Here is a 17252-nt window from a genome sequence, read left to right as displayed (position 1 = left end):
CTTTAGGGCATGTGTGTGTGCAACATGAAACTTTGAAAATGCGCAAAAGGGCATTTTTCATAGTTTTTGCAAATTACCATGAAGTTGTACTTCGTGGTAATTTGCGTGCCCTATTAGCGAAATCGCTATTTTTGAAACTTTCATGCATTGCATTTCAGGAATCTCAATTTGAGATTCCTTAAATGCAAACAATCGCAATTTAGCGAATTCTCTATTTGCGATTTTTGCATTTGGGATGATGCATCCCAAAGGCAAAAATACCGGTCGCAAAGCCCTTTGCGACCGTTTTTAGCTTGATGCATCTGGCCCTTTATGCATCCAGATATTAGCAGAATAGGGGCTGAGAATAAACTGAACTAGAGGTCAAAGGGCACAATCACAATAAAGATCTAAAACAACTGCAGCAAGAAACAGAAGGACAAACCCTTTAAAAACCAGGCAGCACAACCTATATAGTGGTGCACACAAATAAGGTGACACTGAGGGTCCTGAGAATGAAACCCCCACAGCTGCCATTTCCCACATGGGCGGAACCATTACTTAAATAGCACCAAGGGATCATTACAATATAATTTCACGATATAAAACTTCATAGCATAACACAACAGCCCACAACCAGTCACTAATACGCTCTGCTTATGTGTGTTTAGTGAGACAGTCATTTTTTCAACCTCTGTTAATTCAGAGTCACCCTTTACTGCCACAAAAGTACAATTTCAAGCACAGTTAAAGCAGGCAAATGAAACCACATTAGCTTTAATATACAGTGACCGAAGCACTTCATCACAGTGTCACATGGCCTGCACGTAGTGATCATAGACACAAAACAACTTAGCGACAGCTCTGGAACCCCCAGGGGAAAACACATTTCACTTTAGCACTTGGGTAGTTACTGCTGGGAAATAATTAGCATCGCCAGGGGCACATGGAATGAATCCAGAGAGTATATGTAGGCAGCAAGCAGCCTGGAAGTGAGACAGATTCCAACACCTCCATTACGGTGTCTCACCTTCTTTGAATTGAGTTTTTCTCTGTCTGTAGTTGGCTTATGGGACCTTCGCTCTACCTCCTCGCTGGCCAATGTTGACCATTCAGGACATTCAGTCTGTACCTGCTGAAAGCTAAGGCTGCCTGCCGGCTGTGACTGTGCTCAGTGATGGGTGTGAGCAGCTGTGGGCTGCTGCTGCTGGTGCTGCTGGTCCTGTCCTTTCGTTGCTGCTGGGCCAGCAGCACCGGGTGCAGATTGCAGGGCCAGGTGGAGACTGGCCATCAGCTGGATGGAGACATCCTCATCGGGGGGATCATCCCAGTGCACTGGAACTGGAAGGGTCCTGACACCCCTTTCACTAACCCCCCAGAGCCCCTCCTCTGCCAAGAGTAAGAGCATGCCTCGCTTTATTATTGTCAGTGTCTCTGGCATTGCACTAGAGTGCAGCCACCATAGTGGTGGCCTTTATCTGTTGTCTGGACCCTCTTCAAGGTAGGCATTTCATGTGTGTTTGAAGGATGTATGGGTGAGGTCTGGTTCATGTGTACTGAGTGACGTGCATGCATGCCACACATACTGCGATCAAGTCACAGGTGTACATGATTGTAAGGTTACGTATACATATTCTTTCAAGCATGAGTAGGGTGTTCCCCATTGAAACGCTGCATGTTTTGGGAGGGCAGGACGTGTGCTCGGGGTGTCCTGCGGTGGACGTGATGTGCTGGATAGCGACTCTGGAGTCACTGAAAGGAGTATTAAGAAGAACCTGAGGTACCAATGCAAGCAAAGCACAGATGCGACGATAACCTATGCAGTGTACCAGGATGTTGATGTGGAGAGACTGAACATGACCAAGAGCAGACATGCCTTGTGGGTCGAAACCTGGTTGATAAATACCTGCACTGCTGAAAGGAGAAAGCCAAAACTGACACCACAATCCCGGAAGCATTCATTTCGCAATCATGTCATGAGTAAATCGTGGATAAAAAGACACACATTATTCTGTTCAAATGCTGTAGAAGCAGAAGGGCAAAGCAACATCTAAGAGCGAATGCTTCTAAAGTATGCAGGCCACACTGACAAGAACGAAGAACCTAATGTTTCTGAACTCAGTAACGGATAGTTTTATGCTGTTGAATGCATAAAACTAATTTCTGTGTGACAAAAATCTACCAGAGGAGTTAGGATGGGAGGTGGTTGGAATGGACGCTAGCGGGAAGGAATGACCTGTAATTCTTGAAAACCCACACATCTGCACACTAGAAGTTACTGACAAACTTATCTCTGAGCTATTCCTACCCACTTAAAGGGCTACAAATGTACTCCTATAATGTGCAGAAGCGAATACCTTTCCTGGATGAAAAGTGTGCAGGTATTTATTACTTTCTTTCAAAATCGTGCTTGTGACGTCCACACTAACCAAGTGAGCTAGAGAAGAAAGTTGGCGTATAGCAGACATGCAGAGTGAGACACCATTTAGAGTCACTGAGCAAAGGAACCCTAAATTCTCACAGCAGAACTGATTACCCCATCACAATGACTTCCAGTGGGTATTAACTATCAGAGAAGAGGCTTTTGATTCAGGCCGACCCATAACCCGTCCCTGCGATGATGCTTGCTGTTCTGAATGAAGTCTCCCTACTTACCTTATGCAGATGTGCCAGCAGGTCGGAATTAGGTCTCCCTATCCTATGCAGATGTGCCAGCAGGTAGGAATGAGGTCTCCCTACCTGTCTTGTGCAGATGTGCCAGCAGGTCGGAATGCGGTCTCCATGCCTTATGCAGATTGGCCAGCAGGTCGAAATCAGGTGTCCCTATCGTATGCAGATGTGCCAGCAGGTAGGAATGAGGTCTCCCTACATGTCTTTTGCAGATGTGCCAGCAGGTCGGAATGAGGTCTCCATGCCTTATGCAGATTGGCCAGCAGGTCGAAATCAGGTGTCCCTATCGTATGCAGATGTGCCAGCAGGTAGGAATGAGGTCTCCATGCCTTATGCAGATTGGCCAGCAGGTCGAAATCAGGTGTCCCTATCGTATGCAGATGTGCCAGCAGGTAGGAATGAGGTCTCTCTACCTTATGCAGATGTGCCAGCAGGTCGGAATCAGGTCTCTCTACCTTATGCAGATGTGCCAGCAGGTCGGAAGCATGTTATCTCTACCTTATGCAGATGTGCCAGCAGGTCGGAATCAGGTCTCTCTACCTTATGCAGATGTGCCAGCAGGTCAGAATCATGTTATCTCTACCTTATGCAGATGTGCCAGCAGGTCGTAATCAGGTCTCTCTACCATATGCAGATGTGCCAGCAGGTCGGAATAATGTCTCCCTACCTTGTTTTGTGCAGCTGGTCTTGCTGTTCTGTATTAATTCTCCAAGTTTAACTTGACCAGAATGAGGGTGCTATATCAACATTGTACAGATATGCTAGCAGTTCTGAATGAGGTCTCCTTATCTACCTTGTACAGATGTGCTAGCAGTTCTGAATGAGGTCTCATTATCTACCTTGTACAGATGTGCTAGAATTTCTTTCTGAATGAGGTCTCCTCTCCTACCTTGTACAGATGTGCTAGCAGTTCTGAATGAGGTCTCCTTTCCTACTTTGTACAGATGTGTCTGCAGTTCTGAATGAGGTCTCCTTTCCTACTTTGTACAGATGTGTCAGCAGTTCTGAATGAGGTCTCCTTATCTACCTTGTACAGATGTGCTAGCAGTTCTGAGTGAGGTCTAATTTCCTACTTTGTACAGATGTGTCAGCAGTTCTGAATGAGGTCTCCTTTCCTACCTTGAACAGATGTGCCAGCAGTTCTGAATGAGGTCTCCTTTCCTACCTTGAACAGATGTGCTAGCAGTTCTGAATGAGGTCTCCTTTCCTACTTTGTACAGATGTGTCAGCAGTTCTGAATGAGGTCTCCTTATCTACCTTGTACAGATGTGCTAGCAGTTCTGAATGAGGTCTCCTTTCCTACTTTGTACAGATGTGTCAGCAGTTCTGAATGATGTCTCCTTTCCTACCTTGTACTGATGTGCTAGCAGTTCTGAATGAGGTCTCCTTTCCTACTTTGTACAGATGTGTCAGCAGTTCTGAATGAGGTCTCCTTATTTACCTTGTACAGATGTGCTAGCAGTTCTGAATGAGGTCTCCTTTCCTACCTTGAACAAATGTGCTAGCAGTTCTGAATGAGGTCTCCTTTCCTACTTTGTACAGATGTGTCAGCAGTTCTGAATGAGGTCTCCTTATTTACCTTGTACAGATGTGCTAGCAGTTCTGAATGAGGTTTTATGACGGAACAAATTAGGGAAATACTTTGCATGCCTTTACAGCACGTTATACCCAGCATTTTATAAATGTGAATACATTTACAATGCTTGCCATTACCACACATTGTTTATATATAACTCTATATATAAATTAAAACAAATTATTAGTGGGGGGAGGCCTTACAGCAAATGCATGGTAAAGGCATGTGCTGTAAAGGCATTTATGGGGTAAAAATTCATGGTAAATGAACCACAGTAAAACCTCGTTTTCCCATTTATCTACTTTGCACAGATGTGCCGGCAGCTCTGAATGAGGTGGTAGCCCTCTCTACCTACAACAGATGCGTTAATCCTAATACGGATGGCCTTTTTATCGTGCCAGCTTTGCCCGATTTTCTGTTCAAGATTACATCAACCAAATATGCTCCAATGTAGTAGAATATAATCTAGAAAGTTACGCAAAATTGCACATAAATATGCAAAATGCAAATCAGGCATTTATGTACTTTACAGCAAAAGGATGCAAGCCCACATTTCCCACTTAAAAAAGGGAATCAAAAACACAAGGGCCTCAAGCAACAGACTGGTCATTCTCAATGTATCAGCCCTATAATTTAGCTAGGAATGCAGCATTATAACACGATATGGTGTATTTGTGGGAATTTCATATCACAATTGTAACGTAAAACGCCCGATATTAAGCGACATACACTGACATAATTTGCATTTTGCCTGGGCCTACTACTATTAGACATCAGTAAATCCAGTAGTTCAAAACTCGTCCCAGGACAGGGATTTCCTTGTAGGTTTGGTAACATCCACATACTTGGGAGATCCTGTGTGCTAACAAACATCTTCCACCTATCCCCTCCAGGAAGAGGATAGAAGATTTAATCAGAGCAAGCAGTATGTTATGCAGATTTGTAGAGCGCAATATCAACAGGGAGGGGATCCTGCCGCTAAGGAGGCGTGAGTCTGTGCACATGTAGGGCGTGGTGGGACTACTGGTCTTCAGCTTTTTGCATAAATCAAGAAGTGAAGAGGGCGCTCTTATGTGTAGCGGCAGGAGTGATGCAGGAGAAGGCTTGAATGTCAGATCTGTTTTCCCATACACGTGGAATTTGTGCAAGCAGGAGTACAGAAGATTGAAGGCGTCTGGAATGTTTGTGAAAGCAGATGCGATTGTTGCAGTCTGCTTGGCCAGTGTTGTGTAGTGCCTTGAAAGTGTGAGTGAGGAGTTTGAATGGTGCTTGTTTCTGAATGGGGAGTCAGTGGAGATCCTTATTGTGTGGTGTGATGTGACGTGAGTGCCTGGTGGGAAGATGAGAGTGTTTCTGGTTGCCGAGTTCAGAATGGTTTGCAGCCTTCTGGTGAGTTTTTTGTTTACTCCAGCATAGAAGGTGTGCCCAATGTCCAATTCACTTGTGACCTTTGAACGTGTGATGGTTTTCCAGGTGTTGGTTGGGAGCCCTTTGAAAAGCTTCTTCAGTATCTTCAGGGTAGGAAAGTATGAAGAGGCGACAGCATTGACTTGGTCGGTCATGTGAACCCGAGGCTCTTGAAGTGGGTGGTGGGGGTGGATGTCAGTCCTAACTCTGGGAGCCACCAGGTGTAGTCCCACAGTGATGTGCTGTTCTTGAAGATCACAATTTTGGTGTTCAGTTTTAGACAGTTGGTCTTCATCCAGTGGGCGAATTCAGTCATATCAGCCTAAATCCCAGTTCAGAGTGGACAGAGGAATAAAATACCTCAAAACTGATGGGGGTGCACAGTTGTACATTTCATTCAAACGCACATGTGGCAATACCTCTGCCTAATGACATACAGAAATTCATGAATGTTTCCCAGGAGTAAGGACGGTGTAGTTCTGAAGTGCTGTGATTTTCTGAATATGTAAATTGACACATATGCAAGGATACATCTTGTTGGATTGCGATTTGCGACTGGCTTTTGTGAATAGGCCCAGAGTGTTTGATAAGCATCACTAAGAGCAATGTGTCAGGAGCTGGCAGAAAAATTGATCCTACACTGAAGCACACACAGTCATTTTTAGCAGTTTAGAACAATCAAAATAGAAGCCCTTCTGCTACTGCACAGGTCAGTTTATGTGACATGCCAAATAGTCTTATAGTGAATGGACAGATTATAAGCACTTACACCTTACTGGCTCGTCCGTTGCTGATCAATATACCAAGTGAACCGCCTAGAACACACACACCAATGGCTTGCGCTTATGTTGAGCCAATGGCTTTAGTGTCCTGGGACTTTGTGGTTTACAACCGCCCAAGAGGTTTGGTGATATTCCCGCGCAGTATGTCTAATGCAGGAATTTTAGGCTTTTTTCTTACCACAAAATTTGACCTAATGGTGAAAAATGAAAGCTTTTTCGTTCTTTATTTTATAACTTTTATTGCTGTTTTGTCACTTATTGCTCATAAAGCAGTAAGCCATCGGATGCTTCATTCAATGAAGTGAGTACACAACCAGTGCAGCATTTTAGGTCTCTATCCCTTAAGAGTTGAAGGTATTTATGTACTTTATAATCTTACTTATGCCTTGCACAGTGTACAGATTAAAGTATGGGATCTCTTGGTTATCTCTAATAAAATATTTTGGTGTAAACACTATATTGCAATGTCTGTTAATTATTTATAGCATTCAAATAACACTCCTCTTTTTCTGTTTTCCACTTTCAATAATGTGTTGTTCAGTTCCATACACTTTAAAGAGTGTAACATAATAAACTGCATACTTGATATGCTTGAATCTGATGATTTAGAGATTAAGTTGTTTTTAATTACCTGCTCATTAGCCTGAACTTTATCCATTGACAGTGAATCATTGGTTTGGGCTATTAATTGTATTGGCAAATGTCAGGTGCATTGAAATAAAGCTAGCATCTTTCCAACATTGATTGCAGTGGTTTGAAGAAGGAAGAGAGTCAGTGATCTTGAAGTTTTATCCTCTTGAAAACAATAAAACCCTGATTATATGTGGGCCCTTGCATTCTGATATGTGACATAACCCCTGTCACTCCACCTCCAAATTTCATCCAAACTTCAGTGGATTTACCAAGGGGTGGGATCGGATGCAGCTGCGGCCGCTGCAGATAAAAACAGTGGGGCGGTGGGGACGGGTGGGGGTGACGGTGGGGTGGCATTTTGAAGATGAACACGAGGGAAAATGAAATAAATAATTAATTTTCCCTCATGGTCGTCTCTCGAAATCCCCCTCTACCTGGCCGCACTGCCCGACCGCTCTTACCTGCAGCAGCCACTGCTGGGGAAATGGTTGGTATATACTGGGACAGGAGGAATTTGGTGTGGCAAGCAGTTTTACATGTTCCTTGGGAATATAAGGTGTTTACCACATCCTGTATAGACCTTATCTAATGTTATTGGTATTTACTGTGTACGGTCAATGCTTCTTCCCCATCCCGATAACTAGTAATTGGGGCCCAACTTTGGTGCCCTTGGACAGGGCTTTTCTTCTCCTTAAGGCTAGTGTATTAGCCGAAACCTGACACTTAAGTCTATCTTCATAAAAAAGAAAGCCTAATTTGATAACCCACCTGGTAAAATGTCCGGGGATTAGTCACAGCACCATGCCACCTCATAGTAGTCCCACACCGTCTGGTGTAGACCTGTGGAGCCACATTTCTAGTAGTTAATATGGGATCATTCTATCATCAACTGCATAATAACATATTCTCTTGGACAAGAAAGTAATAGTGTGTCTAATACTTATCATCACAGCTAGATCTAGACTTGGTAACATGTGGCCTTTGCTTGCAGCTTTCACCTACAGTCTTACCCTTGGGCCCAAAGCATAGATTTTGCAGTGGCTGAAATTAATCAGGACCAAGGTTTCCTTCCAAACATCACCTTGGGTTTCCGGATCTATGACTCATGCCTGTCCATGGCACGGTCCCTTAAGGCAATCATGTGGCTCTTGACAGGAGGAAGTGCCGGATTCCCAAATTATGGTTGCGAGAACAAGTCCCCGCTCGCAGCTGTCATTGCAGATTCTGGCTCAACAGAGTCCATAGCTATTGCTAGGTGGCTTGGACTTTACAGGTATCCCCAGGTATGTATTAATTGAATGATTAGACCCTTGAATGATTGCTTTCATTTCTATGCTTAATACAAATTAATGGCTAGCGTATTAGTGCACATTTGCCTTTGTCATGTTAGTCAAACGTTTAAAAGACCGCAAAGTTGAAGCAAGTGACCACTGCTTTCAGGATTCAATGGTGAAAAGGAAAATGCTCTTGACTGCAAATGATAGTATTTTTGCACCCCTTCCTCATCTAATGTGAAGAGAATTTTCCAGAGGATATCTAACAATTTGCAGTTAGCCTGTTCTGTGGGGATATGGAGCTGAAATATCATGTAGGTTCATCATGTACTTGATTCAAAACCCCACGTGAGATGATATTTTTGAATAAATATGCAAATGTCCCACATCTGTAAACAAACCTGAAGGTTTCCCTGGGTAATTGCAATCCCAACACAAGGGACAGATATCAACATAAAAGGAGCCTCAAGTGTCATATTACAACCAGGGGACATCAGCCTGTGCATAAACCATTAGTCACAAATGAATTGCTATCCTGATGAAAGGATATTCTAGATGGACTTTATACATTATTCTTTGATATCTACTAAGGCATCCTCAATTTCGAAGAATATGTAAGAATACTTAACATAATTTCAACAGGAATTAGATTTGTCAATATCCTTTTCACCCTTAAAGATTATTTTTAATCTAGTTATTTTTCTTTGATTAACTGATCAATGAGAAGTAATGAAGTTGCTATGTATTCTTATCGGTGATGTCAGACAGTCCAATATTTTCCCAGAAATGCATTAAAATAACTTGATTCAGCTTTAGTGTAGTATTTGAAAGTGCTGTAAAAATAGACTTTTTTGTATCCAACTCACTTGCCACCTCTTTGCGCTACAGTTGTTTGATACAAAACATCACTCTGCTTACTGCCCCTCTTTAAAATCATCACAATATGTTTTCTTATTTACAGATCAGTTACTTTGCATCCAGCACCCTCCTCAGTGACAGGCTCCAGTTCCCCTCCTTCTTCAGAACAGTTCCTAGTGATGATTTCCAGGCTCGAGGACTTGCAAGGCTAGTGGTTCATTTTGGGTGGACTTGGGTGGGCCTCCTGTCTACTGAGAATGACTATGGCCGGCTTGGTGCTCAGGTTTTGAAAGAGGAACTATCCAAGTCTGCGATCTGCATTGAATTCCATGAAACCATCCCTCTCATTGCGCAGGACACCAAAATAGGTCATATTGTTGACAAAGTCATGAAGTCTACTGCAAAAGTCGTCCTGGTATTTTCCTCTGATCCATATTTATGGCCAGTGATTGAGAGGTTATACACACTGAATGCAAGCAAAAAAGTGTGGGTGGCCTCAGAGGGTTGGTCAACTTCTTCCATTGTTTCCGCTGTAGACATTTCAACAATCTTGAGAGGTACTGTTGGGTTTGCCTTCCAACAAGGTGAAATGCAAGGATTCAGAGAGTTTCTTCTCAGACTTCAACCTTCTGTTTTTCCAGATGATCCATTTCTTAAACGATTTTGGGAGTACACCTTTGAGTGCCAGTGGCCCAGTCATGAAATGAATAGCACAAGACAAGACCAGGACTCTCAAAGCTTGTGCACTGGTCATGAGGACTTGAAGGTATCCAGTGACCCCTATTTTCACATACTTGACCTTCGAATCAGCTATGCAGTTTATAATGCAGTTTATGCAGTAGCACATGCCCTGAAAGCCATGCAGTCATGTGCACCCGGGCATGGCCCTTTCATCAATGACACCTGCACTGACATCAGGAATGTTAGACCATGGGAGGTGAGGAGACCCAATGCATGATTAGTGGCCTTATGCCATAACCGGTGATACACTGATGACGAAAGATAGAGTTGGTCCCACTCGTTCATTGATATCTCCTACCAATTGCAGCCAGGGAAATGGATTGTAGCACATAGGTAGCAGCAGCACAGTATTTGCTATAATTGTCTTGAAGTAGCAGGATGGACTGTTATCTCACTAGCATAACTGTTTTCAAATCTATACTGCCATTAGCTACAAGCCATCAATCCCCAGGCTTTACCAGAGATAAAAACGTGTGCTATTTGATAATTGCTACAGCTTAACTTATGCAATTAAGGTTGGGTTTACTACAAACTTAACAGTAGGATTAATGTTGCTGTTTCACCGATATGTGTTGTCTTTTGTGAGTAGAGGTCCATTTTAGAGCCATGCTGTGTCTGAAATATCAATGTTATCCCCCAGGTATCATTCATTTTGAAGCATTTTACTTAACATAGCACAGCATAATACTCCAATAGCTGTCACAAACTTCCTCCAACCAGAGCAGTTGAATATTATCTTGTGGGGCATCCCAAATCAATGCCCGTTACGAGTCGTGTGGTAATCCAAGTTTGTGAAAATACTTGCATTTGCACCTTGATCGGGATAGCAAGTGTGATAAAATGAAAGCATGCCTGAGTTATTTTCACCAGGCACATTTCACCATTTGCATCCTCTGTGTAAGTTGTGTGATGAAAGGATGTCTAAGAGAGGCAAAACATGGAGCATTCAAGTGCCAAATCTTCAATAGTACTTTATACCTCATTGTGTTCTCCTCAACTCAGAATAATGGAGTAATAATGCATTATTAGAAATTGGGTTGTTGGTTGACTGGGGTGTGAACCTTAGCCAAACATCAAACACAACACTAGGCAGGGAAAGTGTCAGGCAAACCCTAAATTAACCTTTGCTCACCCTCTGAGAGCTTGCAACAGAGTAGTCAGGTTCAACTTAGAGGCAGTTTGTAAAGTATTTGTGCAACATTTCAGTGGCGGAGGCTGCTGCTTAACGGGGTGGCGGGGTGGAGGTGGGGGTCAGGATGGGATAAAAAAACCAAACAAAACATAAAACCTGCAGGCTGGCTGCTGCCTCTTGTTCCTCTTCGGTTGACTCCTGGAAACAGGAAGGACACAGGCTCCCCTAGCCAATCACAATGCTGCTCTTGGCAGTACAAAAGCAGTGTTGTGATTGGTCTGAGTGCCGCAGTTCAGCACTCAGACAGGGACTGGGAGCTTGTGCATGTTCCCCACCCAGGCTGTGCAATAGAGCCGGGTGGAGAACATGCTAAGTGCACATGACTGTTTGGGTGGTGCAAGATGGCAGGCCAAACTGTTGTGCACACTTAGAAAATGCCCACAAGGTCTGGGCACTGAAAAAGTCAAGACCTTACTTCTTTGGGACTCACTTCTGGGTTCAGACAGACCAAAAGCCCCTCAGATGGTTGATGCAGATGAGGGGTGAGAATCCAAAGCTGTTTAGGTGGTCAATTTCCCGACAGGGGATGGACCACATTTCAGCTGGAGGGGACATGTGTTAAACCTGGCAACATTGGTGTGGGTCCTCCTTCCAGTTTTTGCTGTTGCCTCCTGTATTTTTGCTATGCTTTTGCTATGTTTTTGCTAGTCTAGATGCTTTGGGCACTTTGGGCCAGATGTAGGAGCCCTAATACCGTTCGGTAACGGCCGAATTCGGCCGTTACCGACCGGTATCAGGGTTTTCTAATGTAGGGGGCCTATATTTTACTGAATCTGTAAATTTACCGAATCGGTAAATTTACCGAATCGGTAAAATACCGAATTGGTATATTTACCGATTCGGTAAATCCAGATGTAGCTGGCACTTCAAAGAGTGCCACAGGCCCTTTAGGAGTCGGTATTTACCACCCAATCCTATTGGGTGGTAAAATACCGAATTCAGGTGTACATGCACATCTGTGCATGTACACCTGTGCCATGTGACACACAGACATGCCCTTAGGGCATGTATATGTGCCACATGGCACACAAGCCTGGAATTGGGGTGCTACAGGGTGTCAAAGTGACACCCCGCTCCCCCTTGCAGGATTCGGTATTTACCGATTCGGTAAATACCGAATCAGTATTTCCCATTGATTCCTATGGGCTTCAAGGCCCATAGGAATCAATGGGAAATACCGATTCGGTATTTACCGAATCGGTAAATACCGAATCTTACAGATTCGGTAATTGTAAAATGTAAATTACCTACATCTGCCTCCTTCCTCTTTACCTACTCTTAAATACTGAATCGGTAAAATCCGGTATTTAAGAGTAGGTAAATCAGAATTACCTACATCTAGCCCTTTGTCACTGCTATTCAGTGCCAAAGGTCAAGGGCTCCCTATTCTAAGGTATTGTAATGGATTAGTGACTCCATGATTGGCTTATTTGATTTACTTGTCAGACGCTAGTACAGTGCACCATTTATGCCCAGGGCCTGTAAATCAAATGCTGCTGGTGGGCTTGCAGCACTGATTGTGCCACCCACAGAAGCAGCTTTTAAAATGTGGCTCAGGCCTGCCATTGCAGAGCCTGTGTGCAGGTGCTGCAATGTCAACTTGGCAAGTGCTCCCACTTGCTAGTCCCTAAACGTTCCCTTTCCTACATGTTAGTCACCCCTAAGGTAAACCCAAGGTATCCCAATGGGCAGGGTGCATTGTATGTAAAAGGTAGGACATGCCCTGATATGTGTGGCATGTCATGATAGTAAAGTACAGCCAATTTCGTTTGTCACTATTGCAAGGCTACCTGTTCCCGTAGGCCAGAATGGGCAGTTTGATTATAACATCATATAATCCTAACTGACTCAAGGAACTAGGTATAAATTCGAGTTTAGTATGCCTGAACTCAGAATGTTAAAATACATCTTTTAGTGAAGGTGGTTTGTACATTCTGTGTTTGGAAATACCACTTTTAGAAAGTAGGTATTTTCATGGCTAAAACATCCAGTATGCCTCTGCTAGGTTTGTGTATTCCATGTCTGGTTTGTGACTGACAGGGGGCTGGAGAGGGCTTTAGCTCCAGCAGTCTGATGGGTCAGGGCTGGGCTGAATAGGACCTGCATTAAATAGAGAATAGGGGGCGGAGATTTCCTTTCTCTGACCTGAGCCCTCATAGAATAGAGAGTAGAAGGAGGAGATTTCCTTTCAGCTACCTGGGCCGGGTCTGCTTTCAACAATGCTGTCTTCAGCTCCTGCCAGGAAGCTGCACAGAACCTGTTTTGGCTGGGCACAGGCACCCTCTCCCTTCAGAGGACAAAGGATTTACTGGTATAAATATTGGAGCCCAGACCAAAGAACTTTAGATCACTTCTGGGAATCAAGACGCACCTTTGCCAAGGAGAAGAACCAAGGAAGCTAAAGGAGGAGACTGTCCCTGAGCTGTTTGGCTATTTCTGAGGTTGGTCTGCGGTAGTTATTTTCTTGCCTAGGAAAGGGGAAAAGGACTTTTGTGAACTTTTCATAATCTTGAGGAAGAATCTCCAAGGGTTTGAAGTGTGCTTGCCTCCTGCCTGAAGTCTCAGGGATACAAATCTTCACCACCAGCTCCCCTGAATTCCCTTGCTGGGAATTCTACCTGCAGAGAGGTACCTCCTGTTGTTTGGGCCCTCTGATAAGACTGTGTGTTCCTGAGAGCTGGAAGAGCGAAGCAACGAGGAGAAGCGCGTCGCAGCGGCAGCAGTTGGCATCACATCGCTAAAGAAGCGAGCCGCCACTGCAGCTGTTCGCCGTCGCATCACCGATAAAGCGTGTCGCATCACCGGAGAAGCGTGTCGCCACCGCAGAGGTCGCCGTCACATCACCGGAGAAGTGTGTTGCAGGGTCTGTCGCGGCTCAGAAGTTACAGAGTTTGCTGCACAGCCGTCAGGCGTGCACGCATCACATCCAACGTTGTCGCAACTCATCAAAGACCCCATTTTGTCACATCGCACCGGATCGTCGTATTGAGGCGCCATCTTGTCGCATCATCACCGGGCCTCAGTAAGAAACAACGCATCAACTCCCCACACAGTAAGGAAGCGAGCCTCAACTCCCTTGTGAAGCAGTAAGGAACCGATGCATTCACACTCCTGAGTGTAAGGAACGGCGCATAAACTTCCCTGCAACCCTTTTATTTGTATTGCGTGACACATCCCAGGTACTTTGAGAGTAAACTGTTGCATTTACCATCTTCATTTAACTAAAGTTTTTTCTACCATTTTAAAGTCTATTTTTGATTATAGTATTGTGGATTTTTGTTGTTTGTTCTAGTAAAGAATACTTACTTTTCTAAACTGGTGTGGTGTCCATTTGTAGTGTTCACTGTATCAATGTATGTGTTCACAAAGGCTTTACACAATGCCTCTGAGAGAGGCCTGTCTGCTCATGCCAAGCTACCAAGCGGGTGAGCAGGGGTTATTTTAGAAGAGTAGCCCCTTACCCTGACTAGAAGCAAGGGTCCCTGTTAGGACAAAGGTACCTACCACTGCCATCTAAAGAATCCCAATTCTAACAATGAGTGGTTACGTGTCGTGCGGAGTTGCGCTGCATTGGTTCCGATGAACGGCTGAGAGGGATGAAATGTGGCGATCTGCGTTGAGTATCATCTCACTACATAGACTCTCATGAGGAGCTGCTATGGCTGAGATGCGAGGTACTGTGTCAAGTGCATTGTGCTACGTTGGTTACGATGAGGAGCAGCGAGTTCTGCAAAGCAAGGTCATGCATTGAGTTGCGTTGCACTATATTTGTTCATATGAGGAGCTGCAAAGGCTAAGAGTTCCTGTGTCGAGGTGTGTCGAACTTTTTAATTACAGTTCACCCTGCCCTACGGGCTGGTTTGGGCCTTCTGTAGGGGTGACTTGTATGTATTGCAAAGGAAAGTTTAGGCCTGGCAAACAATTTTTTTTTTTGCCAGGTCAGTATGGCAGTTAACAACTCTACACACAGGCTGCAATGGTAGGCCTGAGACATTTTTCAAAAGGCTACTTAAATGAGTGTTGCGGGCCCTCTAGTAGCACTTAATTTACACATATTGGGTAAATGTAGTGAAATAATTATGAGAATTGGGTGTAAGCCAATTTTACCATGTTTAAACAAGAATGCATAAGCACTTTAGCACTGGTTAGCAGTGGTAAAGTGCACATAGTCCTAAGGTCAACATAAATGGGTTCAGAAAACAGGAGGGTGAAGACAAATTATTTGGGGGTGACCCTGCAGAGAGGGCCAGGTCCAACAGATGGTTATGCCCAGACATGGGTCCCGTGCATACTGTGTCACTGGAACCCAGCTATACCTGGCTAATGAGCCCTCACTTGGGAGAAACTGGTTCTACGTTGCTTGCATTCAGGTTCAGTGAGGACCTTGCCTGGAAGTCCTTGGCTGGGCTGCAACCCATTGGAGCAGGGACAAGACTTATTTGCTTATGGCTGGGTCCAAACTGAGTTGGCATGGTGTGCAAAATAACAATGATTTGGGATGCAACCCAGAGTAATTACCAGTGGCTGAGATTATTTCAAGCATTCCATCTATCACTTTTTTGTATTCTTTAGTGTGTTAACCTAAGTGGGACGGGCATTGCCAGACGTGGTTGCTGTGCACACTGTGTCACTGGAACCAAGCTATACCTGTCTGATAAGCCCTAACTAGGATGAAACCTTTCCTGGGTTGCTTATGTTCCAGTTCACTAAGGACCTTCCCATTGGAGCAGGGTCAAGATGGATATGCATATGGATGGGTCCAAACAGTACAATGGATTAGGATGCAGCTCTGAGTAATTAGCAGCGGCTGAGAATAAATCAAGTGTTCCATCCATCACTTTCTGTATACTTTAATAACAATTTCAGTCAACTTTTTATGCTTCTTCAAGGGTTGATACCCAGTCAGTGCTGCACGACATATGCTACATATTTTGCAACTTTTTGTTGTTTTTACTAACTCCTGGGTCTCTCTTTCATCTCATCTAATAGTTTGTTGGATTATTTACATCACATTTCTTTGTTTTTGTCTGGACTGGATGCTGTGTGATGTTGCTTTGGGTGTTGTCATTGTGTCAAATGCCATACATGTCAATTCCTGTGTTTAATTTATTTGAACATAGTTAGGTTCTATGGCATGTTCAACCATATTGGTTTCATGTATGCAGCACTTGGATAGCCTCACAGCACCATGTTAATTGCCTAAAGCTGGGAAACTAATTCTTCATGTTCACCTTCTCAGATCCTGCATTACGTCAAGCATGTACGATTCAAGAACAAAGAAGGGGATGAGATATTTTTCGACCACCAGGGGAACCCCCCAGAGCGATATGACATCATCAACTGGCAGGGAGATTCTGATGGTGCCATAACATATGTAAAGATTGGAAGTGTAATACCTGCAGTGTCCAAGGGGCATGACATGTACATCAACGACAGTGCCATTCAGTGGGGCATGGCAACAACAGAGGTACAGTACAGGCCTTGTTTTCAATTCTGACATGACAGTAACTCACGTTTCCACATATAACAAGGCCATCCCTCTTTAACTAGTCTTCAACAAGACAGGCACGGTTAAAGGAAGTCATTGTGATCTAAGGAGAATATAATCCAATAGGAACACACACAATCAAGCATGCATGCGTCGCTGATATGATATGATCCCACAGATCTTGCCGAAGGGGACAAGAGTTGTCTAAGATCTTATTTAAGGGGAGAGGAGAACCTAGCAGCTAGGGCGGTCGACCTCAAATCTGGGGAACTGTCTAATGGGAGAGGAGGTAGCCTAACAGCTAGGGCGGTTGACCTCAAATCTGGGGAACTGGGTTCAAGTCTCTGCAATGACGCTGAACATCCTGTGATTCTGGGCAAATCACTTAATCTCACCCGTGCCTAACAAAAAATGAATGTGTCCTCATGTAGCGCAACTAGTGCTATGTAAAGTGCTCTGATACCTGATTCAGGTCAAGTTTGGGCTATATAAAACTTAGTAAAAAAAAAGGCACATTGTAATTCTACATTCATGTAGCTCGCCATAAACAGTCGTGAACAATATACTAGGTCAATAAGGTACAGTATGTTTTCTTGTTGAGGCTGATAGAGCCTAACTTGATCTTTTCATTTAAAGGGGTGCATTATAATCA

At 44.0% G+C, this 17252-nt stretch overlaps 1 protein-coding gene across 1 annotated transcript in view; it reads left to right on the top strand.

Annotated features, from left to right (window-relative positions):
• The window catches only part of LOC147678470 (extracellular calcium-sensing receptor-like), a 108248-nt gene that overhangs the window by 82284 nt on the left and 8712 nt on the right, over positions 1-17252 (top strand). The window contains exons 3-5 of the mRNA XM_086945649.1: positions 8039-8330; positions 9283-10116; positions 16352-16579. Of these exons, the coding sequence (XP_086801775.1) occupies positions 8039-8330; positions 9283-10116; positions 16352-16579 (1354 nt within the window). The remainder of the gene's footprint in view (positions 1-8038; positions 8331-9282; positions 10117-16351; positions 16580-17252) is intronic.

The sequence above is a fragment of the Lissotriton vulgaris genome, chromosome 12 (genome assembly GCF_964263255.1).
Source record: "Lissotriton vulgaris chromosome 12, aLisVul1.2, whole genome shotgun sequence".
Lineage (NCBI taxonomy): Eukaryota > Metazoa > Chordata > Amphibia > Caudata > Salamandridae > Lissotriton > Lissotriton vulgaris.
Note: the sequence above shows the minus strand (reverse complement) of the source record. Positions and strands in the feature narration are given on the sequence as shown.